Below are 27,855 nucleotides of genomic sequence, written 5' to 3'. Positions count from 1 at the left end.
TTCAGCAGTTTCATTTTTTGTTTAATGGACATTGAAACGTGCTTTCACTTTGTAGATCCTGTGGCAGCTCCAAAATTAGAAACACTTTTCAACATAATCGAAAGATCAAGCTTTAATTTTTATAAAATTGCTGGATCAAATCAGAAGATTAAGGGGCAGCGCAGTCTGCTACATTAACTGAAATTCCTTAGACTCAGTAAAGATTATTTTAACCTTGCTTTATAGCGTGCGCTATACATTATTGGGTGTGCATTATAAGATTGGCGAAAGACAAGTTTTCCCACTAAATTTAGCCTTGCTTCTTTCGCGTTCTGAATTAAGCCCGAATTGTATTAGTTTAGTTATTTATTATACCTACTTGTATTTCTTGTACGTGCCTAAGACTAATCTGAGTCCTGAATAAATAAACTACATATACTTAAGGGTCGTCTAGGGCCGGCGCTAGATACTGCCTGATGCAGTCTCTGCAGGTCTTTTGTTGCAACAAAGCTGCTTTTCAAAAACAAATTACAAAATTAAAATTTTGTAGTGCCATTATAATATAGACATTAATTTAGAAATAGAATTGATTCTCAGAGTGACAGCTAGCAAGTAACAAATTTTGACAGAACTAATAAAAAATAAATAAATAAATAAATAAATAAAAAAAAAACTGGACAAGTAAAAAATGAAAGGATAGTATTTTTAAGGTTCCTTTGTTCTTTTTAAAAATTGATTGATTAATTAATTATTATTTTTTTTAATTTCACAGTGCGTGCATCTTTATAGCTGTGTGTTTTATATAACTTTCAATGCTCAACTTATCAGTTGTTTTGTTAAAATATTAAGTTATTATATGTTATGTTTAACTGTATGTTGTAAGTATTTTTTAATACAGTTTTCTATTTTAGGTTCAGGATCAGTTAGAGGATAGTTCTGAATCTGTCCAGCCTGTTAGCATAGGAAATAGTAAGCTGCTAAGAGAGGTACGAAAGATTTGTTGTGGTGTTTCAAGCAAAGAATCTCAAGAATTAGTGAAGATTTTAAATGATCCTCATTTAGAGGTACGTTTAATTTGCTCTGAAAAATTTGTTTTTAAAATTGTTATTAATATGGCTGCTCTTTTTGTAGAATAAAAACTATCAGTTCAGTTGTATTATGTTTTTCAGAAAAGCGACTGCTCTTGTTGTAGAATAAAAACTCTATCATTTTTTAGGGTGGTTCAGTTGTATTATTTTCTTGGAAAAGCTTCTAATGTAAAATTTCTCTGAAATTGTGCCAAACCATGTGACAAATTAAACCTCTCAAAATTTTGAAACATGTGAGCACTCATTTGTTCATCCTTTTTAGGTTCTTTTAAGAGGATAATGGAATAGTTTTAAACGTCTTACCTTTTTTTTCTAATCTTTTAAGTCAGAGATAGAAAATCTTGCATGTAGTGTATTCTTCAGTAATACCATTCTTTTTATTTCTGTTAATGTGTTTCTTCTACAGAAACTCACCAAATGCTTGTTCAGAGTTGCCAACTCTAGACGTTCTCTTATTTTTAAAATTTCTGAAGATTTTTATGTAGCTTGGCTTAATACTTCATTATTGGCACCCAAAAAGTGGTTTTTGGCGTCTGAAAGCATTTGCATGCTTCCAAGAAACAGTCTTGGTTATATCTGTGAAAATGCACTTAAAAATCGCATACAGATGACTTTCCTTCTGTTATTTCGTCGAGGAAACGTAATACTGCAATGTGTACTGTTTATCATTGCAATTTTTTGATTTCACATGGTGGAAGAGTCAACGTTCTTAAACATGTGTGTACACAAGGACAACGTGAGTTGTATTGGGAAAAAAGAAATGAAATTTTTCTGTGGAAATAAAGGACAAAATGTTACTAATGCAGAATGCTTCCTCTCTGCCTTTTTACTCAAGCACCACCTGCCACTGAATGCATCGAATCATGCTGAAGCCAATATATTGCATAGCTAATTATTGAAACTTTAAAAGAAAGTTGAATTTCTTCAGGATAATTGCTTAACACTTAGTTCCGACAGTGCACCACAAATGGTAGGCTTGAAGACTGATGTTGCAAGCATATTAAAAAAAGAAAATTCATCTTTCAAATTATGGAATGCACCTCTTAAATTTAACAGTAGCAAAAGTGTCAGCTTCCTTGCCAATAAGTGGGGATGAACACATTGTTGATATTCATTATCTTGAAAGATTTCTAAAGGGAGAAACTGAAACAGTTCCAACAGCTGCATAATACTGAAATAAGAAAAAAATCTGAATTATGTATATACATGATGCTTAACTTTAGAGAAATGTTTATCTAAAATCTTCGACCAATGGAACCCACTACATATATATTTTAAGGAAGAAGTAAATGCTTCTAAAGTTAAGATAAAAGGTTGTGTTGAAAGTTATAAAATAAGCAATTTAATATGCCCAACATCTGGGCATCCACTGGTGGTTTCACCATCATTTATCCACTTTGCATAAATACTAACGGCACATCGCGAACAACCTACCAGTTGTGCAGTTTCAGAGGTGTACTCGTTCCACGTTTTTGGGCTATTACAATTTGCTCTCTATAAAATTCTGTTAGATCAGCAGCCTTTCCCATCGCTCACAGAAAACTGCAATAATGATTCCTTACTTTCTCCAGCAACGGTCAAATGCCAATCACATGGCCTTATCACGTGACATTATCCAATTGAGTTCACTGAAAAATGTGTAGATGGTCATAATGTTTTGGCTTGCCAATGTATATGCTTATATTAAAAGTGTTTTTTTTAATAAAGCTATAATTCATGACAATTTTGTTACAATTAATGGTGGAAAAAATCCAATGTTCGTACATTGCATTGAAAAATGAATGAATTTCATTTCTGATCTTGTTTATTACTTGGATGGAACGTTTTGTAGATATTGAATTTGTTTATAAATTAATGTTTTTATTGCACGTAAAATTAATTTTTAAGTTATGCTTTTAACTTTTTATGGGCCCACCAGCAGCAGAGTGTTAAAGTTGCTGAACACTGGTAGTTCGGTCCAAGGTTCAAATCCCATGAAAAGCGAAACGAGCTAACTGCATGGGCGTTTTCATGGTTTTCCCCATGTTTAACATATATACGGGCCAGTTTTCCTTAAGAAATCTTCAACAAAGCATCCTTCTCCGTAGGCAGATAACCTTCGAGGCTTTGACATAACCATATAAAACAAATTCAACTACCGTATATACCCGCGTATAAGTCGAGATATTTTGGACAAAAAAACTTATACGCGGGGCCATAAAAAATCAAAAGAATCGGAAGTTCAAAAATTTTTTTATATAATGCAGTTGTTTTCTTCCCGCACTCAAATTGGACGACTTATCAAATAAATCACTTACTTGAAGTAACTTCATGTCTTAAATTATGTGACGAACTAATCACAGAGTTTCTCATACTTTAACTAAGTTTCGATTAAGCGAAAGAATTTTCGGTCCCCAAACAAATGATGAATATCGAGCAATAAAAAAGTTTCGCCTACATGCCAAGAAAAGAGAAATGCAAATAGTTTTTACGTACGTATAAGTCTTTATAATAGTTTGTAAGGATTATGTTAATTTTATTAACAGTTAAATTTTAAGTTAAAGTTCCTTTCCTGTCAAATTCTTAACTTAAAAAATCTGAATTATGTATATACATGATGCTTAACTTTAGAGAAATGTTTATCTAAAATCTTCGACCAATGGAACCCACTACGTATATATTTTAAGGAAGAAGTAAATGCTTCTAAAGTTAAGATAAAAGGTTGTGTTGAAAGTTATAAAATAAGCAATTCCGGCCAGAACGTAGTTTTGGAATTTGCTGAATATTTAATGAGAAGGAGCGGTATTTAAACCACGAAGTAACTTACTGAGCCAGAGAGAGAAACAGAGTTTCTGAAGTACGCGCGTCTGCCTTTTTGGCCGCTCTCTCTCTCAAAGCTGTTATACGCTCGGCCGTACTCAGGCCCTTGCTAAGCTTTGTAGTAAAATAGGTTAAGGGGCCAACTCTCATTGTACCTTGATAGCTTTGGCTATACTTAGTTAGTTAATCTTAGTTTTAGTTTAATTCTTAGTCTTTTAAGTTCAAGTCCAAAGTGCGGACTTTATTTGTTCACTCCCAGGTAGAGTTTTGTGAAATCTTATAGAAATAATGAAGGGTTATTTACCCTTCTCTCTTGTTGTTTCCTGTCTTCGAACTCTAGCGATTATTCGCTTATCAGTTCCTAGGTTCCTCACTTCCAACATTAACTTAGAATTTCAAGTGAGGGACCTTACAAGTTATTGTTCATTCATGAAATACTTTTGTTAACAGGCGTACACGTCAAAATTTAAAAAAATAGCCCATGCAATAACTGAACAGTTTTCAATATTCAATTATAATAATTAGCTTTCAAAAAACCTTCTCTTTTAGTGTACGATTTCTTTCGTGGACACTTTTCTGATGAAGTGACAAAAGTGACAAAACACCTAAAAACGACTGTGGGCGTAATTCCGGGAGGATTGACATCCGTCATTCAATCCCTAGATGTCTGCCTCAATAAGCCCTTCAAAGTAAATGTTAGAAAATATTGGGCAGTGTGGATTAGTTCCGATCGACCAACATTTACAAAGGGAGGCAACATTAAAAAGCCCGATATTACATTAATTGCTCAGTGTGTTAAAGATGCTTGGAACGAAATACCCTCTGAAATGATTATAAAATCATTTAAAAAATGTTGTATTAGCAACGAACTAGACGGCACAGAAGATGATGCTGTTTTTGAAAGTGAAAATGATGATGAAGGCTCTAGTAGTGATTGTAACAGTATAGAGTTCGAGACTGAAAATATGTATGATGACGAGCCAATGACGACAGAAGAGTTCTATGAAATGTTTGGCGAATTTGACCATAAATCGGACGTTGAAGGATTTTGATTTTGCTTATTTACCAAGGTATTTTTTATTGTATATTTACTTTTTTTCTCAGATGATTTTGAATAAATGTAGTACTTAAAAAAAAATTTTCGAAGTTTCTCGATCGATTTCGAAAGTGGGGGGGTCGACTTATACGCGGGTATATACGGTAATTATATTTGTTCTGACATTTTATTATAAATGTATTTCTTTGTCATTGACTGCAAATATTTCAGTAACACTAACAATCACTTCGATATTATATGCTCTTTTCATGTAATTAAAAAGGGGATTTATTTGGACTTAACTGATTTGATGATACAGTTGATGATTGCTGAAAAGAATGGTGGTTTAGTGTGGAAATATGGTATAGCAAGTCTTCTTAGTTTGGCAAGAACTTAATGTGAAAGTCATTGAGGAAAACAACTCCTATTATAGCTATAATAGTAATGCTTGGGGAATTTGTGTGTATATATATATATGTAAAAGTCAGATGTAATTGGAAAATTTTTTTGTGTTTTCAAGTGGTACCATAATTAATTTACCCTCAGCACAGCCAACACGCACTATGCGGATAGACTAGAATTTTCTTAAAACACACTTGGCAAATCTGGAAGAGTTGGGGAATTTCATTCGCCTGTTTGGTGGCAACCCTGATTCTTAAAATGGTACAGTCATAAGTAATGCCAGTAGAAATTACATGATCCGAAAACGAGTTTTAAACTCTACATTTAATTTTCTTTTTCACTAGGCAATGATTGAAGCACATGATATTGTTGCAAGCAAAAGGTATGAATCTCCGGAGCCATCTCCTCTCGCTCCTGTTTTTACTACCCCTATAATTCAAAGCAATGGCCCAACAGCTGAAGCTATTAGAATGGTTGGAATACGGAAGACTGATGAAGAGCCTTTGGTAATTAATGACCTATGAGTTTTAATATTTGTCAAAATTCTGAGGGTGAAAGTAAATTTAATTTACTGTAATCTCAAACACGATTATTAAAAATATTACCTTTGGTAGCTTATGAACTGTGATTTTTTTTAATGTATAATTTTTAAGATTTTAAGTTAATATTTGTGCTCAGAATTGAAGCATAATGAAAGTTGATTTAATTTGCTGTGATCTCTAGCAAAAATGTTACACAGTTTATTAGTTACTGTGGATGCATATTCTAAGCTAAAGAGAATCACTTCCATAGACAGTAAAATAGTTGCAGTAAGAAGCAGTGTAGTAACTAAGTGCAAAAGGTTAAAGGAGAGTTTTAAAAAGCTAAACAGTTATGTTTCCTTCTAATCTTGATTTTTAATTCATTTAATCGTATTATTTTGTAAACTGTGTATATGTAAAACCAAGTTTATCTCTTGTTGTAAATGTAATGTAAGAAGCATTTGAACTGTAATAGATAGCAGCACAAAAAAATTATGTTAAATTGTATTGTTGTGAGTTATTCTCTGTATATCTAATACTGGTTTGAAAATTTCAGGGGATTACTGTTCGAAATGAAGAACATGGCCTTGTTATTGCCAGGATTCTAGCAGGAGGCATTATAGATCGCCAAGGTATAATATGAGTGGAAAAAATCTCGTACTTTTATTGAATAAAATTTACCATTTATCCAGTAGTAAGACAATTTTCCCTCTATTAATTTTTCTAAAATTCTGCCTGCATAAGAGCAGATGAAGTAATATAATATGAGGGGGAAAACTGCTATATATTTTATTGGATAAAATTTACTAATTATCCAGTAGTAAGACAATTTTTCCCCTGTTAATTTTTCTAAATTTCTGCCTACATAAGAGCGAAGTAGCTTTTGTCTGTTGTGGGTAGTTCAAAAGGGCAGTGATACAGTGTGTCTAGGAAGTCCCTATAGACCCACATTGCTCCACAGATGTTTTAAAGCAGTAAAATAAAGGGATTTTTAACAACATAATGCATATCCCAGATGCACTGTAATGGCCCCTCATCATATAATTTGATAATGTGTTTTATTCAAAGATATCAAATGCTATGGATTTTACTTGAAATTAGGCATGTAAGCTTTGTCTGAACTTATATAAAAATTTGGTAAAATGTTTTTGAGGAATTTTCTTTTTGCCATATTTTCCAGAAACATATTAATGTCTAAATAATAACTTATTAAATAACTGTATTCCATTGGTTTAATTAATGCTGTCCTTGGCTGTGGGCTGGTCGGTGTCTAAAACCACTGAATGTTGGTTTCTCGTCCTCCTTTTTAAGGCTACATTTCCAATTTCAAGCTCCTTTCTCTGAAAAACAGAGAAAAGTTGTGATTTGTTTGTGTTGGATTTTCAGATATCTTAAACAAAATTAACAGCTTTTGTATTGTTTATCAAAGCCAGTAGGCAAAAGTGTCTTATATGTGTATGATTAAGCATAAATTTCTGTTGGTTGGTCCAAAAGCTATGAAAGCCACATGCGAATTGTATTAAATATAAGTATGGATAATGCTACGCAAATCTTTCAAGAGTGTGAATTGCTTTTACATTTGATTCTTAGTTGTTAATCATTTTCAGTCCTATGTTTTGTGCGACTCGAAAAATAATATATCTGCAGAAAAGTTTTCAGACCACATTAGTTAATGCAGAAGGAGTTCATCTGATACAGAGAAATATAAATAAGTAAATGGATGTATAGGCTGGTTACAATTAAAGCAACCATACTCATACCTATATAAAACCCATTTTAAGTGATGTATTTTATTGAAATGTCATGCATATGTCATATATATCATTGGGAAAACTGCAGTGAAAATAATAGTTCAAATTTTGACGGCTAAGTGAAAAGGTGGCACACTAAGAATAAGAAAGACAAACTGAAAGCATAAAACTTTAATCACGGTATTTGTTCAATATGTATTCCATTTGCATCAGTCGCTTGTTCAACAGTATCGTGAAGGGTTTCCTGAAGAAGTGCAGCAAAATGGCATGTTATGCTAGCTTTCAGTTCAAGCAGAGGACCACAATAAGAAGTCACAGGGATTCAAGTCAGGAGAATTTAAAAAAAAAAAAAAAAAACTGGTAAAAAATTACCCAGTCATCTCGAAAATCAGTTCCTTGCATTAAGATAAGTGAGTAATATCTAAACATTCTCATTTTTGTAAGGAAGGGATGACTTTGCTGCAGAAGTTTGTGCTAACAAGCGCTCTTGACAGTACCCGTTTCAAGTAGTGAACTCCTCTGAGAAAAAAAGGCAAAAAAATAAAGTCAGCAATTAAATCTCACCATGCGGTCATGTAATGAGAATGCAGAGGCTGTTCATGCATAGCATGGAGATCTACATTACCCCATATGTGACACTTCTGAGTAGTCATTATTCTGTCCAAAGTTAAAATCACCTTGTCTGACTACAAAATATTCCACAAAAATTGAAACCATCATCAGTGGTTGCTTTCGCTACTAACTGGTGAGCAAAATTAGTGCATTGACACAGCTCTTAAGGTTACAGCTTCTGCATCATGTGATTCTTGTGTGGCTACCACATGCAAATAAATTCCAGAACCATTTATACTGTAGACTAAGGAACACAAAAAAAAAAAAAAAAAAAAAAAAAAAAAAAAAAAAAAAAAAAAAAAATCACTGTACTCAGTTTAAACACATGCTGAAGAATATTAGGAACAGGATGCTCTGTCAACCAGAGGTGTAACTACTTGAAATCTGTTTCTGTCATCTAATAATAAAGCAGCAGTTTTTGATGTAATCAGTTTAACCTTCAAGCCACAGCTCCAAGGCTTACGAGTTCTATCCTCGGCCAAGCAGCATCAGTCAGAAATAACACTGACTTTCACAGATGCCCTCAGTTGGCAAACATCACCATTAAAATATCTAACTGAACAGACCAAGGAGCAGTTAGTGCACAACATCACTTATAGATGGTGCCACAAGATTGGCAATTTTAAATACAGTTTGTAGCGATGACTCATGAAGCAAATGCCTTTGCACTATATACTGCATGTAAATAGTTCAACAGCTGTAACGTATAGATATCAAGAAGTAGAAGATTCAAGAAGTATATGTATGTTATTAATATAATGCAACAGTTGTGTTTCATTTGTTTGTTTTGCTTGTAAACTACTTAGAAATAGAACAAAATATTCATCCATATTTCAAAAAGTACAAGAAATGAAAATTAATCATATGAAAGATTCTAATAAAAACTGAAAGCTGGATCGTTATATCTACATCCTAGGAGCAGGAATAAAGGACTTCAGATAGGCAACGAGAAAAAAATATGTATCAGAAGACTCATTTAATCTGGTAGCATGCGAGTGATTTTATTTTTGAGTTGTTGATTAAAACTGCTTTTACTTCATCTTAATAGATAAGAATAATATACATTAGTTTTTGTCTGGGAACAAGTTTATTTGCTTGTGCTTATACAAGGGATATTAATTGTTTGATGTTGACTTCAACTTCTTAATGTACAGAATAATGATTGTTATCTGTATGTGATTTCTTTTAGGCCTGTTAAATGTGGGTGACACAATTCTAGAAGTTAATGCCGTGGAAGTGCATTCTCCTTTAGACTTACAGCAACAGCTACAAAGGTCTATGGGTAGTGTAACATTTAAAATTCGTCCATCAAACACTGATATCATTACTCCAGCTCAGGTAATTAATATTTATTGATGTATTTAGAATATGCAAAATTTGTAGCCTAGTAGAATATTTGGCCATTTAAAAATGCACTTTAAATGGCCAAATTTTTTAATGCACTTTAAATTCCAATTCTTTTATAAGCTTTCTTTATGATGTGTATTTTTGATTTGTTGGTGCCATCTACTATATATGTACTAAAGAATTTAAATTTTTAATTTCTTCAGACTTTTGTGAAGGCACTTTATGCATATGATCCGTCCAAGGATTCTCTTTTACCGTGTAAAGAAATAGGACTTGCTTTCAAACAAGGTGATATTCTCCAAATATTAAATCAAGACGATCCTAATTGGTGGCAGGTAATTATAAAAGTTTCTGTGAAAGAATTTCTTCCTGTTTTGGAAATGCAAACATGTCAACTTGAAAAAGATTTGTATTTTTTGTGCACTGTTTTTCCCTTTACTGATTTTTGAAATCAATAATATATATATTTTAGTACCATATTTAATTCTGAACTAAAATGCTTTATTATACTTCAGGCAAGGAGATTAGATTCTCTTGGTCATGCTGGATTAATACCGTCTCAAGAGTTAGAAGAACGAAGGCGTGCTTTTGTTCGACCTGAATATGATCATGCCACTAAAAGCAGTATGTGTGTATTTAAAATATATTTTTAATAGTCACCATGTCATGAATGTAACTATGACATTGATGCTTGAGTCTGGTCCTGAGTGATAATATTTAAATGTCATAAGCTGATTTCGTTGTAGTTTGTAGGCATATTTTAAAAAATATATGTGCTTGTATCGTTAACATTTGGCTTATGACTGGCATTGCCTTGAATTGAAATTGTGTGAAGTTTGAATGTGAATGATTCTCTTTTTAATGTATATTTTATTATTAATGTAAAATATTACTGTGTAAACACCGAAGAGCCATTACATTGTGATCACCATCCATCTGTAACAGTGGGCTTGCCCAGGAACAAAAGCACTGCATGTGCACAGCTGACGTTAAAGTAAATAAAGTGGCTATGCATTGTCTTTCCAAACATAGCGCGATTAACAACATAATGGGAAAAGTAGCGGATTTATCAGATTTTGATAAAGGTCAAATTGTTATGGCTCAGTTACTGGGAACATAAGTATCAGAAATGCCATGTTTAGTGGGCTGTTCATGTGCAGCTGTTGTGAGCACATGTGCTCACAACAGCTGCACATGACAAACTGTCAGTGTTGTGAGCACATGTGTTCACAACACTGACAGTTTGTCATTGCAGCTGCATCTGCAATGGGCCAAGAAACATCCAAATTGGACATTAGATAAATGGAAGAAAGTTGCATGGTCTGACGAATCACGTTTTCTGGTCCATCACATTTACGGGCGTGTGCTAACATGCTGATTTTCAAACGAAACCCTGGCTCTCGGTTGCACAGTTGGACGGAGACAAGCTGGTAATAGGGGTATTATGCTGTGGGCAGTGTTTTCATGGAACACATTATAAGACCCATAATCCTCATAGAACAATCCCTGATGTCTTTGCGCTATGTGAACATCGTTGCAGACCAGGTTCACCCATTCATGATAACAGTATTTCTGGCTAGGGATGGTATTCAGCAACAGAATAATGCACCATGTCATATGGGTTGAATCATCAGGGAAGTGGTTTGAGGAACCTTCTAATGACTTTAAAGTCATGTCTTGGCCTCCAAATTCACCTGACATTAATCCATTAGAGCATTTGTGGTCCCACCTGGAAAAAAAATTCGTGCTGCCACGCTACCCCCTCACAATCTGCAGGAATTGCAGGAGCAGTTGGTGAATGCTTAGTACCAGATACCTCAGACTAGTATCAGAACCTTGTGGAGTCAATGCCATGCCTGGTGCTGGCAGTTTTGAGGGCTGAATGTGGTATTACATGTTATTAACAGGCTGGCCATAATGTAATGAGTCTTTGGTGTGTTACTGTATTGTAATTATTCCATTTTATCACATTCTTAATGATATGTCCTTAACTGTATACCACAGGACTTGACTCTTCCGTGTTTAATAAAGTAATCAGTCAACTAGTTGCAGACACCTGCAATGTAAACACAGCAGACCATCCATATAATTCAATTAGGTAGAACTTATTTCCAGTTTACAAACGGTTAAACCAAATTATATGGATATATAGTTTAGTAAACATTACTTCTCAAGATGAGTAGAAAGAGGAATCTGTCAAACACTTTTAACACAATGTAACATTTATACTGTCACTTTTTAAAACTAAACTTTTTAGTTTTAAAAATACATACGTGAAGAAAGAAAATTCTGTGTTCTAGTAGAAATCGATAAAATTTCTTTGTGCAGAGGGTTTCTCAATGATGTTCCTGTACTCTTCTTAAAACTTTTTCTAAAATGATTTTTTGTACTTTTTTTATTACATCGAAAGAGAAAATGTATGCACATTGTTAAAGATATAAGAACCTTCTCCTTTCCAATTTACAAGAAAAAGTTCGTTTTTGGAATAGAACACAGAGTTAGTCATTTTACATTAATCTGAATGCAGCCACTGGAGTTTCCTCAGTAGCAAAAAGTTTTATTCGTGGTAGTTTAAACAGCCCAGTTTCATCGGTATTGCAGGCTTGATATAATTTTTTTTTCAATGTAATCCTTTTTTTAATGCCTCTGCTACTATTGTATCTGCCAATAGATTTTCATCATAGGTACCCATAAAATGAACTGCATTGGATTTTCCCCACTTGTACAGCCACTCGTTAATAGCTGAAAAATGACACATTATCAAACTTAATCTGTGGAATAAGTGCTTTTATTTTGAAATTTGTGCTATTTATTGGCCCTTATGTTCTTGCTACGATCTTAAACATATAAAGCATTGTCAGTCAGTTTCATTTGTAAATTTGGGGTGTTGAAGAAAGATTTTTCTGTGGTCAACTTAATGCAAAAGTCTTGAATGGATTTATGATTTTAGTGCCACTTGTTCATTATATTCTTTCCTGTTTCATTGTTTTGCCTTTGTTGAACTGTTCTAGAGCATTTAGTTTATGTTCCATCATTTGCTGCATTGCATTTTTGTTTTTCACTTATTTCGTCAGTGCAAGGTTTTTGACAGTAAGTAGAAGTAACTGTAAACATTGCTTGCACAAAACAACAATAGTGCATAGACTGCTTTACTGAAAAAAAGCATTTTGGATTGGGGGAACTGGAGATTAGAAATAAACACTGTATGACCTGCATGAATTGATTCCTTGGCTGAGCAGCGAATTAAGAGGGCCCTTTAGTGTATTCTCTTTTTTCATTTCTTTTGTAGTTAGTTATTTTTGGAAAATGAATGCTTTTAAAATATTTTCTTGGTGTGCACATGAAAAATATTATGCAAACAAAAAAATTTCATCCAATTTTCTAACTTTATGTATGTAAGCCAAGGTTCATACGGTCCATAAGGGTCCTTAAAAGTCCTTAAGTTGTTTGGAATCGATTTCTGGTCCTTGAAAGTCTTTAATTTTGGCCAAAATTGGCAAAAGGTACTTTATTTTAACCATCTGAAATTTGTTTCTGTTTTTATGACTGCCATTTTGAGTGTGAATTAACATTTTGGAGGAATATTATTGTGTTAATGTATTATAATTTGCTTCTACTTCTAATATAAATGGTGAGATACTCAAGTTTTTGAGCAAGAAGTGAAACATAAGCATTTTGAAATTATTTAATTTTTTTCTAATAAAGAGCTCTTAAACGACTTATCGCTTTTAGGGGTGTGAGTTCTTTTATTATTTGGCGACTTATCAACAGTTTAGCAATTTTACGATTAGTTTCTATAGAAAATTTTTAATTTTGAGATCTGGAAATTTTCGAACATTGATAAACATTATTACAATAATAGTAATATATTGAAATTATATTTGAAAAATAACATTAAAATATAACATTTTAATTTTGCCATCGTATTATAAATATTATATAATTATACATTTCCATTTTGGCCACTTATGCAATATTTTGAATCTGAAAACTAAACAAGGTGTAATGCCATAAAGCGTAATTTATGAAACAGCTCTTAGCAAAAACAAAATAGCTATGTAATTAATTAAAAATATCGTTTTAATTTTTTCATGGTAAGAATTTTTCCCGTTTAATTGTCTCAGAATTCTCAGAATATGCGTCAGTTTTCTCTATAAAATTAATTTTACACCATTTCCCTGTTGATTCTTTTTTTCAAAGTATTTCTGGCTTTTTGCTGTTACAGAATTGGTTGGGATAGTTTTTCTTTAGGATTTTAGCCATTGCAGCTTGGAAAGTCTAGAAGGATTTGAGGGCAAGATTTATTGACCAACAATTCTAGAAGATTCCAGAAAAATAAAAAATGTGACAAAATAAAAAATGTCTGCATGGTATTAACACATAATTTATGTATTTTACAGAAAGTTTGCTACAAATTTCTTTTTGAAGAACGTCTGGAAGAAAATGAAAACATAATATTGAATGTTTTGCTTCTAATACTAGAATCTTTTTCTTGACACGTTTATCTTTCTTTTATTTTCTCTACTTTTCACTGGCATGGAAAGTACAGCAGAATTCCAGAAATCCGTAAAGCTTGGGACCAGAGGTTGTGCGGATTTTAGGATTTTGCGGATTTCAGGACAGAAAAGATAAAGCATAATATTCAGACTAAAAGTGTAAAATGAATAAGGCATATAAGATACACTTAATTAAATTATTATATACACTATCGCGATAATTTATTATATGCATTAAATTATTATTACATATATAAATTGATTGTATTATATGTACATAGCATTGAGGTTTGCCAATTTCGCCTCGTTCAAAGATTTCCGGTTTCACATTCCAGTGTTAGAATCACTGTTGCTGTAAAATTTCAACAGCTTTTCTTCCCCCCCATATATCTTACACAATTGTGTCACAATTCCATACCATTCTGCTATAAATTGAGGAGTAGCACCTGCTTCCAACTTTTGCAGAATTTGCACTTTTTGCGTTACCATCAATGCAACGTGTTTACGTTTTTCAATGGTGCAAGCAGGAAAATCATGAATATGTTTCTTATCTGTCATCGTATTAAAAAGGGCTGAAATTTAAAATATTCTTAATTCCACAAAATATCTGGATTAAAAAAAGGCAGCACTAAACAATCTCGTGAAATAAAATAACAAAGCTCAGAAAATGCAACAACGTGAATCGTGAACTTGAACAAAGAGTTGAGTGAATCGTCTGCTTTTTTACCTCGATGCAGATTAGAGGGTAAAAAACTTATTTATCTTATTTTTAAAACTTTTTTGTATCAATAATTTGGTATTTCCGTTTTGACTCATTATTATTCGGTAATTATGACATCATTATTCAATAATTATTTTTTTCTTTGTTATTTCGTGCTCAATGTTGCAGTTTCTGAAACCTATAACCCGAATGTTTATATTCTGAGAAGCAACGTGGATTTCAGGTTAGCGGATTTTCAGTGTTTGACTGTATCAAAAATGCTTTTAATCTTATCACATGGACAGGCATAATAGAAAGGAATTTTTTTATTAATAAAGAAATTGAAAACTGACAATTTAAAAGGTTCATCTAATATGTCTTAATGCTTTATACACAGGGCTGGCGCTAAGCATTTTCCCCATCTGATGCAATCCCTGTGGGTCCTAAATTCTGCTGCCTAGTGCCTTTATAAATTTTGCTTTCAGCAAAAAGTTTTGACATTTTTAGATTTTCTGCTTGGCATGTCGCTAAATTCTAAAAATTCTGCCTTACCAGTTCTGTTATTGGCCCTTACCATATATATTTAGTATTTCTTCTGAATGTTCATATTACTAAAGAAATAGAATTAGCAGCTTTTCTATATATTCTACATGCATTTAGTTTTTTTTAGAACAAAAGAAATCTTTAATTAAATCCTAAAATTCTAAAATAAAAAGGAAACATGTTGAAAGAAAAAACTGAATACATAAAGAGAAACAGAGTGCATCTAGTGAGACTTAAAATAATACAAAACAACTTATAACCTTTGGTGCTTTAGTGGCTTATTGGAACCTTAAAGTATATTAACTCGGTTACAACCCCTGGAACTCTACACGAAGCTACAACACTAACTGCAGCAAAGCCAAACTAATTTTCCAAACTTGCCAACCATGCCAGGCCTTTCAGGTTTGTTCTGATTAGCAGGTCTATCTCTTGGCAAGCAGCAGCAGTGGCAAAAGCCAGTCTTTTGTTGGTTATGGTTTTACTACTTATTTTAACCTGCTTGACAAAATGAGAGAGGGGGGGAAATAAGAGAGAAGCTGTTAGTAAAACGTAAATAAAATGTCACTTATCTTCTTTCAAATATGCCCAACTAGTGCAAAATATTTAATGCTACTTGATAAATTTCATAAAGTTTATTTTATTCTCAAACTTATTAATAATTATGTTAATCATGTTTAATAATAAATCAGCCTACTTACGGATATATTTATTTTTAGGATGGTATAACAAAAGTGAATTTCAAGCCTAGATAATATTTTTAATTGAATTTATTCATTTCCTGTTTGTTCATAGGTTCTTAATTTTTTTCATTAATGGTCCTTAAAAGTCAAGTACTTAATTTCCGGTGGAGAAATGTGTAAGAACCGTGTAATCGGATTTTTTTAAAATCGTAGCATAATAATAGTCTGTGAATTGGTTTACCTATTTGATTATTGAGACTTCATATTTGTTTGTGTTCATAAGATATTTTACTTCACAACATGGCACTTTTTAATGGCACTTTTCTTTCTGCCATGCAATCTTGTAGAATCTAAGCATCTTATTATTACGACTGTATGCATGTTTAAATGATTAGCTCATTCTGTCATTTATTTCCATTAGCAATGTGTGGCACGAAGATTACAAAAAAGAAACGCAAAACTATGTATCAAAGTAGAGCAAATGCAGGTATGTTTCTGTTTTTTAGTTTAAAGAGAGCTTTTTTTTTTTTTTTTTTTTTTTTTTTTTAAATTTTGTAACTTATGTATTTAATCAGTTAGTTTTGAAACATTAATTTCATCCCAGTTTCTTTTGTTATTCATATCTAAAAGCAGTTGATCCATTGCATAGGATATATATGTGCTAATTTTTAATCTTCATGAATATGTTTTGGAGATTGAAATTTATATATAGTAGAATGATCAGCTGAGAAATCATGTTTTTCTGTGTCAAATATTTTGGAGTATATCTTAGAGATGGAAATATATTTATGCATCAGCTGAAAAATCTTGTGTTTTCATGTTGAGCGTAATTTCTGTGTCAACTAATAACCACTGTTTTAAACAGACGTCTTTCTTGTTGTTACAAAACTCAGCATGTTTCTTGAAATGTTTTCTTATATTTTTTGGAAATTGATTTAAAGTTTGTGTTGTCACAAATAGAAGAAAATGTTACTTTTTGCATTTTTTTGTGTGATTTCTTTATGAAGACTTCTCGAAAGTAATCATTTATGTTTTAAGAGGGGAAAAGTAGAATTATTTAAAAAATGTTGTAGTAATTGTTAATATTAGAATAAGTGTATACTGTAGGAATTATGACCGTAACTGAGTTTTATATAATGGCAAAGTGCCATTGAATGGACATGCAGAGAGACAAGAGGTCGATGATGATGAGAGCAGGCGCATAAAGTGATGATTTGTCTTTTTTTCCCCTTTTCTTTTCATTCTAAAGTGTATAAATATACCCTAATTTAGCAATAACTTAATGAGTTTTAATGGTGATTATAGTTCTGCTTATTCATGTCTTCCCTACAGTACTGAAATTTAAAAAAAATGTATGTTTAATTTTCCTTTTTTTTGTGTATGTGTTAAAAAATGTAAAAAGTTATAGTTGCTTTTTTGTTTCTGAAAAATAAGTTTTTCTCCTCTAGAATTTGATAAAGCTGAATTGCTTTTGTATGAAGAAGTTGCACGTATGCCTCCATTTGAAAGAAAAACTCTTGTTCTTCTTGGTGCTCAAGGTGTTGGGCGTCGATCCATGAAAAATAGGTTAATCAAAGAGGATCCAGCTAAATTTGGAACTCCTGTTGCTCGTATGTATAGAATTGTTTTGGTGAGAAACAATTCATTCCACATGTGATTATCAAACTTTAAACATCTTTATTTTTCCTAAATTTATAATAAATATGGGCTTTTTGATGCATATTGTGGTATCTTTGTTGAAAAGTTCATATTTTGCAGATACTTCAAGACCTATAAGAGAATCGGAGCAAGATGGAAAGAACTATTTTTTTGTAACTAGAGAAGCAATGGAGGCTGATATAGCTGAAAATAAATATTTAGAGTATGGCGAGCATAATGGTCATTTGTATGGAACGAAATTGGAATCTGTTAGAGCCATAATTCGTGCTGGCAAAATGTGTATTCTAGATTGCAATCCTCAGGTACGGAAGTATTTAATTTTGTTCATTATGCTGTGTGAATTTGAAGTTTTCTTGTGTATTAGCATACATTTGATTTGTATACTGTTTTATAATTTTACAAGTTTTATTTTTATGTGTAAAATTTTTCTGTGCGCATCCTTCTAGTGCTTATTTTAACAGTACATCAGATGTCCTATCTATACTCTACTTTTACAAAAAATGTTAAGTGCTTAACTTCTGGGAGCACCTGCTGCATGTGTAGTAAATAGGTTGTATCCTTGATATGGTGGGTATGTGGTGCAGATTTTTAAGATTACTGTGATCTCATGCTCACACAATCTGTGTATTACCATTTGTGAAATAGCCATCAATTCTAAGGACATGTGTAAGGACCATGGGCTGCATATAATCTTCAAAAGCATCTAGCATCCTGCTGCTACAGTGCAGGCATCAGTAATGATTAGAAAACATCAATCTGTCATCTCTCCAAAAGTTTGGATTCGAAAGCCACACAGTTTCCCAAAATGCCTTGAAAAAGGTATTTTCTTCATTATAATTTCAAAATACCTGTTGTTTTGTATCTGAGCAACTTTTTTCCAAATAAAATCATTAATACACTGCTGTACATTAAACATACACTGCTTTACATACATTACAGTTTGGTATGAAGACAAAATGATTACACTTGTGAGCATTTTGGAGGTTTATAGGGGTGCAAAATTAGTGGGAAAAGCTCCCTTCCCTGGCAGCTAAAATGTTCCTTACCCCATTAGGTATGGAGTCAAACTGGGGTTGGATGACAGAAATGGGCAACTCATCCATGCTGCTGCAAATTTATGCCACACTTCATCAACCATATTAGCTGGAGAGGGATGGCAGGTTAGTCTTAGCGACCCAGGGCCAAAAGTTTTCAATGGGCGACAGATCTGGAGACTGTGCAGGCCAGGACAGCAGTTGAATATGCTGTGTATCGAGGAAGGTGAGATGATGTGCAACATGCAGTCTTGCATTATCTTGTTTGAATATGACATTTCAGATAGGACACAACCACTGGACATAAGATGTCAGAATTTTACCCATCTTCATTCAAATTACTGTCTATCCGAACTAGAGATGTGCATGTCAGTACCCAATGGGCTGCCCAAACCATCACACTAGATGTAGGGCCCCTATGCTGATATCGATGGAGGTAGGCGATGTGCGGTCTCCTCGGATACTCCAGACTCATATACGGCCATCAGAATACTGCACATAGAACTGGGACTCATTTGAAGAGGCGACATTGTGCCACTCCTGTACCCAGCTTTGTTGTTTGGCACACCAGAGGCTATAACTCTCTATGCTTCATTGTGAAGGGAAGCCAGAGTAATGGTCACCATGCTGATAGTCCACACTGCTGCAAACATCAACGCACTTCCTTACTAGCTGGGCGTGCTGCAAACATACCCATTTCCTGACTGATAGGTCCATGATGTGGTTGTATGGTTTTGCAGGGCTTACCTCACAATATGCTTGTCCTCTATGGCATTAGTCATGGTGGGCATAGAGATCCTGCATGCTGCACCCATAGCAATCCATTGAATCCATATTTGCATGACAGTGGTTGGATGTCGACCAGTGTGACCGGCGATATCATGCAACAATATTTTATACTTTTGATAGGCAATGCATCCTGCCTATCAAATTTCAAAACTTGCTGGTAACCATTTCCTCTTCTTATTTGGGGCATAACATGAGAGCACTTTCCACAATCCACTACACAAATTTTATGCAGTACTTCAGATTTCTTTTCTCTCTCCTGCATCGTCTAAATGTGCAGAAATACTAATCATTTGCATATTCCATTTTCATCTTGCTTTATGTGATTTTTGACATTTGTCAGATCCTTCCTGGTTTTGTGATTTTAATTGCCAGCAATGTAGTTTGAACATATTTCAAGATGCATGCATGTGCATGAAATTATAAACACGAGTGAAAATATTCGTGGATGTGTACGATTAATATATATATATATATATATTTTTCATGTATTAGCAAGTCTTCCAGCACTAAATTTGGCAGTTTTATCGCGTGTTTACAGTTTTTCCAGTTATTCCAGACAAATTTCTTATTATTTATGTAGTACTATGTTTCAATATTTTGTGGAGCTACAGCTCCTGGTAACTTTTTAGCAAGTTTGCTGCAATGTTCCTACCTACTACTATAGTATTTTTAGTGGTAGATTCCGAAAATTTTAAAAATATTCATGTAATTTCCTCCTTTCTCAGTTCGTTTAGAAAATAAGCATCTTTAAATTTTAAAATGGATCATTTTGTTTTGTTTCATGAACAAAGACAGACCAAGTATATCCCTTCTAACTGTTCAACTTTATGCAAGCCTAATACAAGAACTGATGAGTCACAGCAAAGCAAATACAAACTGACATTCAGTCTACAATTTCACCAAGTCAACTGCACATTTACCTTCTCTAACCCCCCCCCCGGTGGTCGATGTACAGAACTCTGCGAAGCTACTGTCTAGGATATGAACCTAGGCAGTCTTGGCCATGGGGGTATATAAATCATGAACCTAGTGGTTCTGGAGGCCCAGAAAAGGTATAATTTATTGGCTGGCCCAACGGTCTGGTACATCCTAGAGCAGTTGGCTCTAATAGCCCAGGTTTGCTGGGTAATGTCTCTCTGCAACCAGCAACACGAGCGACTGGCAGGTAGCAAATCATAGTCAATCATCAGTGTCGCAAAAGCGATGCGTCTCTCTTGCCAAGGTTCAAGGGCAGGAGTCGGAACTCTTGTGCCCTTGTTCTGAGGGGGAAAGGGACTCTTAATGCCCTAAGGCAGAAAGAGGAATGCCCACATTGCTAGGCTTACCTTCTGTAATTATTTATGGATGATTTGAGGACTAAAGAATAGCATAGACAACGATAAGAATGGGTAAGATTTTGGTTGCAGAGTAGAAATGAAGTTATTAGATATTATCTTAATATTGTTCTGTGTTCTTATTGCTGATATTGTTCTTATTGCAGATTTCCTTTAAAGAAATGATGTTGTGATAGTTATCTCTAGTTTATCTGTGACTATTTTTCATTTGTTATGTTCTTCCTGTAAATATGTTCTTCAAAAATGAAATTGTTTGCACAATTTCATGATTTTTGGGAATTAAAAGTAGTATAAAGAAGGGGGAAATGTAATATATAACCTGGCTGTTAGGGTGGTTGACAGTCTGTCCACACACACACTTAAGACCAAAACAGTCCTTTACATTGCCATATAATCTTCACAAAGTGCAGGCTGAATACTTCTGTGATCTTCCGAGTTTCTGATCATGTATTACCTTGAAATATCCATAAAATGTGAATTATGTTTTAGAAACTATTAGGTTTTTCAGAGCAGGAAATATGAGTAATAAATTGTGCCTTCTGTGTGATTAGAACCATGGATCTTCCACTTGCCTGTTGGACAAGCTAAGCATTTAATCACGAGTGCTTACTGGGTTATATGATAATTTCTTACATTCTTCTTCATGTAAAGGATGAAGAAAGAGAGGCACGAGACTCAGTTGACTAGATCTAGTTATTCTATCTCAGTTTTTGTGAGAGTGGAACTTAGTAGAGTGAGTTCATTGATGATTGTTATGTTCATTCTTTGTGGCCAATGTGGAGCTTAGTGAAGGTACAGTTCAGCTTCTATTACATGCAGTCATTATCTAAAGTGTTGATCTTTGTTGTTTTTGCTAAGTAAGCCTAAAAAGCATGTTAGGTTCCAGTCTTGCAGTATTCTTTTTTGGTGTGATTGTGTCTCATTTTTGCAGTTTTCCTATTTTGTTTCTGTTGTTGATATACCACAGACACAATCTTCTTGGGTACATCTACTTGTAAATTAATAGCTTTAGTGATGACCTTTTTATGAGACCTAATTGTGAACCTTCATATAAAATTACTAATATATTTATGCATACCTCTGTTTCAAGATACTAGCACTGTACTAAAGTCATGCTTCAGTATGTAGCAAAATTGTAGGTAGAAATCCCAACCAATGAGTTATGAAGAATCTTAGCTTCTAAGTAATACTCTTTTTAATGCGTTTAGTAAATGACATATTCATTATATACATGAAAGCAGATTTAATAAAATCACTGAGTAATCAGTTAAGTAAAATATCTGAACAGCTTAAAATGTATTTACTAACTTAGTATATGTGCTTTCAATTTTATAGATTTGAAAAAAAAAAAAAATATGATAGAAAATGAATAACATTTTAACACGTTTTGATTTAAGATAGCAACATAATGTAATGAGTTAAGGATGTTCCTCTGATGCATGGTTGTTATATAGCAAACTGATCTGAAGCAGAAGTCTTCTGTGTTGATTCCAAGCAATGGTATTGCTCATTGTTAAGCATTTCGTGTAACTAAACTCATTCTGTGTCTAATTACCTTGCTTTTTTTTTGTTCTTGCTGTCATAATTTGGCATGTGAAATTTTTATCACATTTTAAAAATTTTCAGTTGTATAATTTAAATTGTGTGTGTGTATATATATGGATATCGAAATGTGATTGAACAGAAAGAAATGCTTAAAACGTCATGTAAAAATATGTATCATTTACTATACTTTTAGCATGGTTTCTAAGTCAGGATTTTTCTATTATTACCCTAATTTCAGTTTGTAGCTATTTTTTCATTATGTAAGAATAAAATTTGTAAATGAAATAAATAGAAGACTGAGTTGCTCAAAATATCATTTTATGTAAAATGTTTGAAAAAAATGGCGACTCTAAATGTTGATCTTACATTTACAGATCTATTTATAGAGTTCCATAAAATAGCATAGAGAATTCCATGGAAGATTTTTTAATACTATGGTGGGAGAATTTTTTAAAGGACTTTTTATATTCTTGACTTAGTGAAGGAACTCCAATTAGTGAATTATTCGTAAGGCATTAGTGAATTAAAGTTTCATACTTTATGTAGAATTCTCAGAGGTATTTAAGAGTGAATGTTCTTTTCATTGATTTTAATTCAATATATATTAAGCAAATCTTGGAAGCAGCTGCAAAACAAAAGTTTCTTGTTCAGTGGTATCCAACATAAGTAAATCATCATTCAATGGTACATTTGTAGCTGATCCCATAAAATTATTTATTAAGTACTTTGCTTAGGATTATGTACTTAAAGATATGAAAATGTGTGATTTTTTAGCTCTTTAAGTATAATAAATATTTGGATTAAAATTTTTGTACATGTTTGACTGTTTGAAATTTTTTCTCTACTGGGACTGTTAGTATTTTTATTATAGAACCTTTGTATTAACAGTGTTGAAACTGTTCTAATGAAGTCCACTACCATATTTTAAGAAATTTAGCAATTGAAAGTACATGAATTAAGATGTATGGAAATAACATAGGGTCATCATCTTGCATGTGTACTTCAGAAAGTAGATCAGTTTTCATGTGTGACAATTTATGTAATTATGTGATTATAATTATTTTAAAAAGATGAATGAATTAATTATGAGGTTATCTGTTCTTGAGTATGTATGGGAAAGAAGATTACCATGCTTGTATTTAACTTTTAAAGAAAGCAAATAATTTTTAGTTTCAATTGTGTTAAAATAGGCTCTGAAGATTCTTAAAACATCTGAATTCATGCCTTACGTCGTATTTATTGCTGCTCCACCTATAGATCAATTGAAACATATGCATGAGTTTGGCAGGCATCATAATTACAGCAGTAAAAACCTCACGGTGAGTGATTTAATATGCTTAATTTTTTAGGTTAATAAGTACTTTAGTTCCTTTTAGACATATTGTTTATTTAATTTTTTTCTATTATTCCTCAGTAGTGTTACATTCTCTAAGTTATGCATGTTATTTAGCTGATTTTTTATTTTTGCATGTGTGTTTTTATTTTTGGGTTGCAGTTTGATCGTGCTATGGGTCGGCATGGATCAAGACGTGCCAGAACATTGGAAAGCTTAGCATCATTATATGAGGTATGGGAATGCTTCTGAATTTTTTGAATGCATGAGTCAAACTATTTTCATTTTTTAAAGTTAAAAATTTTCTTGATTGTTGTATCTTCAAAAATTGATATAAGAAGTATTTCATGAGACAGTTATCATAGTTCATACACAATGCCATCCTTCATGCAATAATTGCTATTTTAATTTTATATTACCAATTGGCATTAATTACTTAGGATTCACAATTGTTATATGTTGTTTTCAAGCTTCAATTATTATTTTTGAATAGTTAGGCAAGTTACAAGTGAACATCTTACCTCTTCAGAAATAATATATATAATTACAAATCTTGTGTCTATGCTATAAATATAAATTGGTTTAAATCATTGTGAAAGACTATTTAGCTTCTGATATGCCTTTCATTGATGACTTAATAGGTTGGTCTATTTATTGCTTACTTATAAGATAAAATTTGAAAAGTTCTGTGCAGTAATTTATACAGTATATAGGGTGAAGTTGCTAATATTTAACTATTGTCTATAATGTATTTAAGCTAAATAATTTCGATGTTCTAATCTTTACAGAATAATACTAAAATTTATTATTAAATTAATACAGTCATGATTTAGTTTTTTATATCTGTGCAAGTTGACTAATCATTGTGATAACATTGCAGGGAAACCGTGCGACTCAATTACGGTACAGAATCTGTTTAGGGCTTTTTGGCATAAACTTTATTATAGAAATAGTAAAGCTGCAAGTTCTATGGTGCCATTTCTCTTTAGCAAAAGATCCTGCCCAGCATAGAGAATTGTAAAGATTACATTCCTTACATATTCTATAGAAATGCATTTTTAGGCAAAAAATTTGTTTTACTTCTCATATAAAACAAAAAGAAATCATGCTAGCAAGACAAATAAACTGCTACCTGTTTTTTTAAATTTATGACCATATCATTTTCAAGCATGTCTGAAAAGAAGGCACATTGATTGTAAATAAGTGCAATTGGAAAGATTCATTAACAAATGAGATTAAATTTGCAAGAATGCATCAAACAAATGTTTCATTCACTACATAGCAATTTTTTTTTTAATTGTTGATCATCTTGAGCATTAAATATTACAAAAGCTTTTCAAAACGACAGTTATATTTTATGGGGAAAACACTGATTTGCTACATCTTTTAGGACTTCAGACCAAATATTATAAAAAATAGTACCTGTGCCCATGGGTTGTAAAAGGTAGTCTCTCTCAAAAATATCATTCTGTATTGTTGTCCAGTTGATCTGTATGATAGTCCAGCTGAAAAGAGGTGCTGGAAGCTTGTTGCATTTGAACTTGAAATACCATTTTGCATCATACAGTTGCTATGCTTATGAAACAAGCCCTTGCTAGCAAATAATAGATAAACTGAAAGGAAGCATGGATGCTGAAAGTTGCATATTGTACTAACCTAGGAAAAAAATTGATGACAATTTAGACATGAGGTAAAAATCAGAAAGCAGTTCTTAGTGTATGCACGATTGTAATCTAAAGAAATACATTTACCCTGCTTATCATACATTTAATAATTTCTGTGTTTTCTATGATAGCTGTAGTGGTTGCTGATGGTTGTTGATTAGAAATTCCAGAATCTGTTGTCAAAACCTGCATACTATGTGTATTTACTTGTATTTATTTGTGTAATTTTGAAGCAAAAATTATGAAATGTATGCTGGTTATTTCATTTAGACTTAGTGTGAATTTAATAGTGTAGCTGGAAAATTATTCTGCATGCTGTCTAGTAGCTGCTCATTACAGTAATCATTTTAACAATTTGCGGCATGCTACCATTTAAAGTTGGAAGAGTAGAGGAGTCAATAGGTAAAATTTTGTAAAGATAGCACAGTGAATGTGCCTGAAGTGGGATTACTGAATGAATGGAGCATTGCTGGGAAGAACATAATAGAGTAAAAGATTTTGCTATGATTAAAATATACTAGATTATTATTACCATAGCAGATTTAGCATTACCCTGGGTGGAGCAGGGGGAGGCTTGCAACCCTACATTCCCCAGAAACGTCTTCTTGTGTATATGATGAATACATGCATATGAAAAAAGGAAACTTGGCTATATGATATTTACATTATTTGCATTTCACTCACATTACATTTTACACTTTCGTCTATTTTTTCATGGTTGTACTTTATGAAGCAAGTGACACCACCTTTGAAAAAGTGCAACCCAACATTTCATGCTTTGCACATGTACCAGGACCCATATCAGATTCATTACCTCAAAGCAATTCGTTTAGCATTTTCAGCACTCCAGAAATGGTCAGCCCTCCCCATGCATTTGCAAAATAATTAAAAAGTCAGGAAGAATAAACTAAACATCTAAACTCAAAACTATCCAAACATAGAGCTAACAAAACTTCAATTTCTTACCTAATAGCAAAACCTTCCCTCCAAAAAAACAGAAAAATTAAAAAAAAAAAAAAAAAAAAGGAAATGAAACATGAGTGTGCATCTACTTTTCTGTTGTGAATGAGCTCACCAAAGAAAGTACTATATTGAAATAAAGATACAGTTGTTGTTTGGTCCTGGTGTTTTAGTGATCCTACTCTGGGCACACCAGATGTTCGTTATTCGATTTGAGGCAGGATTTCAAGGTACAAATTTAAAACTAATATAGAATAAGATTAGCATACACCAAAGAAAATAACATGGAAATTTCTTTTCAAACAGTTCTTTTTATATTCAACAATTCCTTAAAAAAATCTAGAAGATTTCTCTGAAAAATGAGGTTCTTTAAAAACTGAACATATCTAAAATATATGGACTGTTGTGTGTTGTGCTGTCATCTAATATAAGTAAAGAAGGCTAAAAGTAACCTATGAAGCTTTTTTCATGAATTTATGTGTAGAGGGAATTTGGGCACCATGCCAGAAAGAGTTAAATAATGTGCATATGAAAATTTAGTTTGTTTTCAATGGCATAAGAACTACATGAAAACTTTTAGAGCTGATACAACTGAAAGAAGTCATCTCATTTAGATTTCCTGGCAAAATTATTAGCATTCTTATTCCATTGCTGTTTTTAAAACTTTTATGTTTAAGAAATTTAAAAAAAAAAAAAAAAAAAATTGCTAGTGTGAAAGGGCATTGTAGAACTTGCGACTTTAATATGTCCATAATTTTAAGGTGTATGTTGAAGACTTAGAAACACTATGCATATGGCATTATCTATTACCTCCTTAAACATTGTAATAATGAGTACAACACAAGGTGTGGGTAAATCCTTAAAAGATACAGCATTATCATATAATATGAGATATATATACTGCTGTTCCATTTAGTGTTTACTTATTAGGCTGTTAGTGTTTTTGGGTTAGGCTCCTGTAATGATTTTATGAGAGATTTTTAAGAAGCTTTTTAGAATTTTTATGCACAGCATGAATGAGAATTTAGAATCTTAAAATTCCTTGTTTGTTTTTTAATTTATCTTTGTAAAACAAGAATAGTCCACCATCAGCTGGATAAGGAGTAATTCTGCTTATCATTTTACATTTTCAGAGTCCTGAAATATCTCAGCTAGCTGTATAAGTTATTTGGTTTGTCCTGTTTCTATTTAAGGGAGAATTTTTTATTATTCTGTCATCTTCAATTTGTATTTTTGTTGTGCTTTAATTTTCCTTTGGAGAAAAACTGTTCAATTATCCTGATTTATGCAGGGAAAAATGGGGTATATACTCAATTTCCACATAGCTTGTTTACTCCAACATCCTGTTTGATGATTTTGCAGATGAGTTCTTTATTTTTTCTAAATGAATAAATGAATTCTAAATGAACAATTGAGTAAAATTTTTAAATGGGTTCTTTTCTTTCTTTAAAAATGAACTGCGAGTAAGTCAGAGGTTAAAATTATAAAATTTAATTAGCTAATGTTTATAATAAATCAATAAGAAATCTACTGAGGTTTTTTTTCATCAATTTTGTTAAGAGGGCATGCTTCAAAATACATGA

General features: G+C 32.6%; 1 protein-coding gene across 2 annotated transcripts in view; it reads left to right on the top strand.

Moving 5' to 3' along the window:
* vari (MAGUK p55 subfamily member vari) overlaps positions 1–27,855 on the top strand; it is a 158,525-nt gene that overhangs the window by 121,058 nt on the left and 9,612 nt on the right. For both annotated transcript variants that reach the window (XM_085808489.1, XM_035375898.2), the window contains 11 exons: positions 891–1,043; positions 5,649–5,810; positions 6,382–6,457; positions 9,378–9,526; positions 9,739–9,870; positions 10,051–10,159; positions 16,376–16,441; positions 17,403–17,564; positions 17,713–17,915; positions 23,506–23,634; positions 23,811–23,882. In XM_085808489.1, the coding sequence (XP_085664615.1) occupies positions 891–1,043; positions 5,649–5,810; positions 6,382–6,457; positions 9,378–9,526; positions 9,739–9,870; positions 10,051–10,159; positions 16,376–16,441; positions 17,403–17,564; positions 17,713–17,915; positions 23,506–23,634; positions 23,811–23,882 (1,413 nt within the window). The remainder of the gene's footprint in view (positions 1–890; positions 1,044–5,648; positions 5,811–6,381; positions 6,458–9,377; positions 9,527–9,738; positions 9,871–10,050; positions 10,160–16,375; positions 16,442–17,402; positions 17,565–17,712; positions 17,916–23,505; positions 23,635–23,810; positions 23,883–27,855) is intronic.

This window comes from Stegodyphus dumicola, chromosome X1 (genome assembly GCF_044657685.1).
Source record: "Stegodyphus dumicola isolate Sdum_Otavi_A_Nest chromosome X1, ASM4465768v1".
NCBI lineage: Eukaryota > Metazoa > Arthropoda > Arachnida > Araneae > Eresidae > Stegodyphus > Stegodyphus dumicola.
The sequence above is the reverse complement of the archived record's forward strand: the minus strand, read 5'-3'. Positions and strand labels throughout refer to the sequence as shown.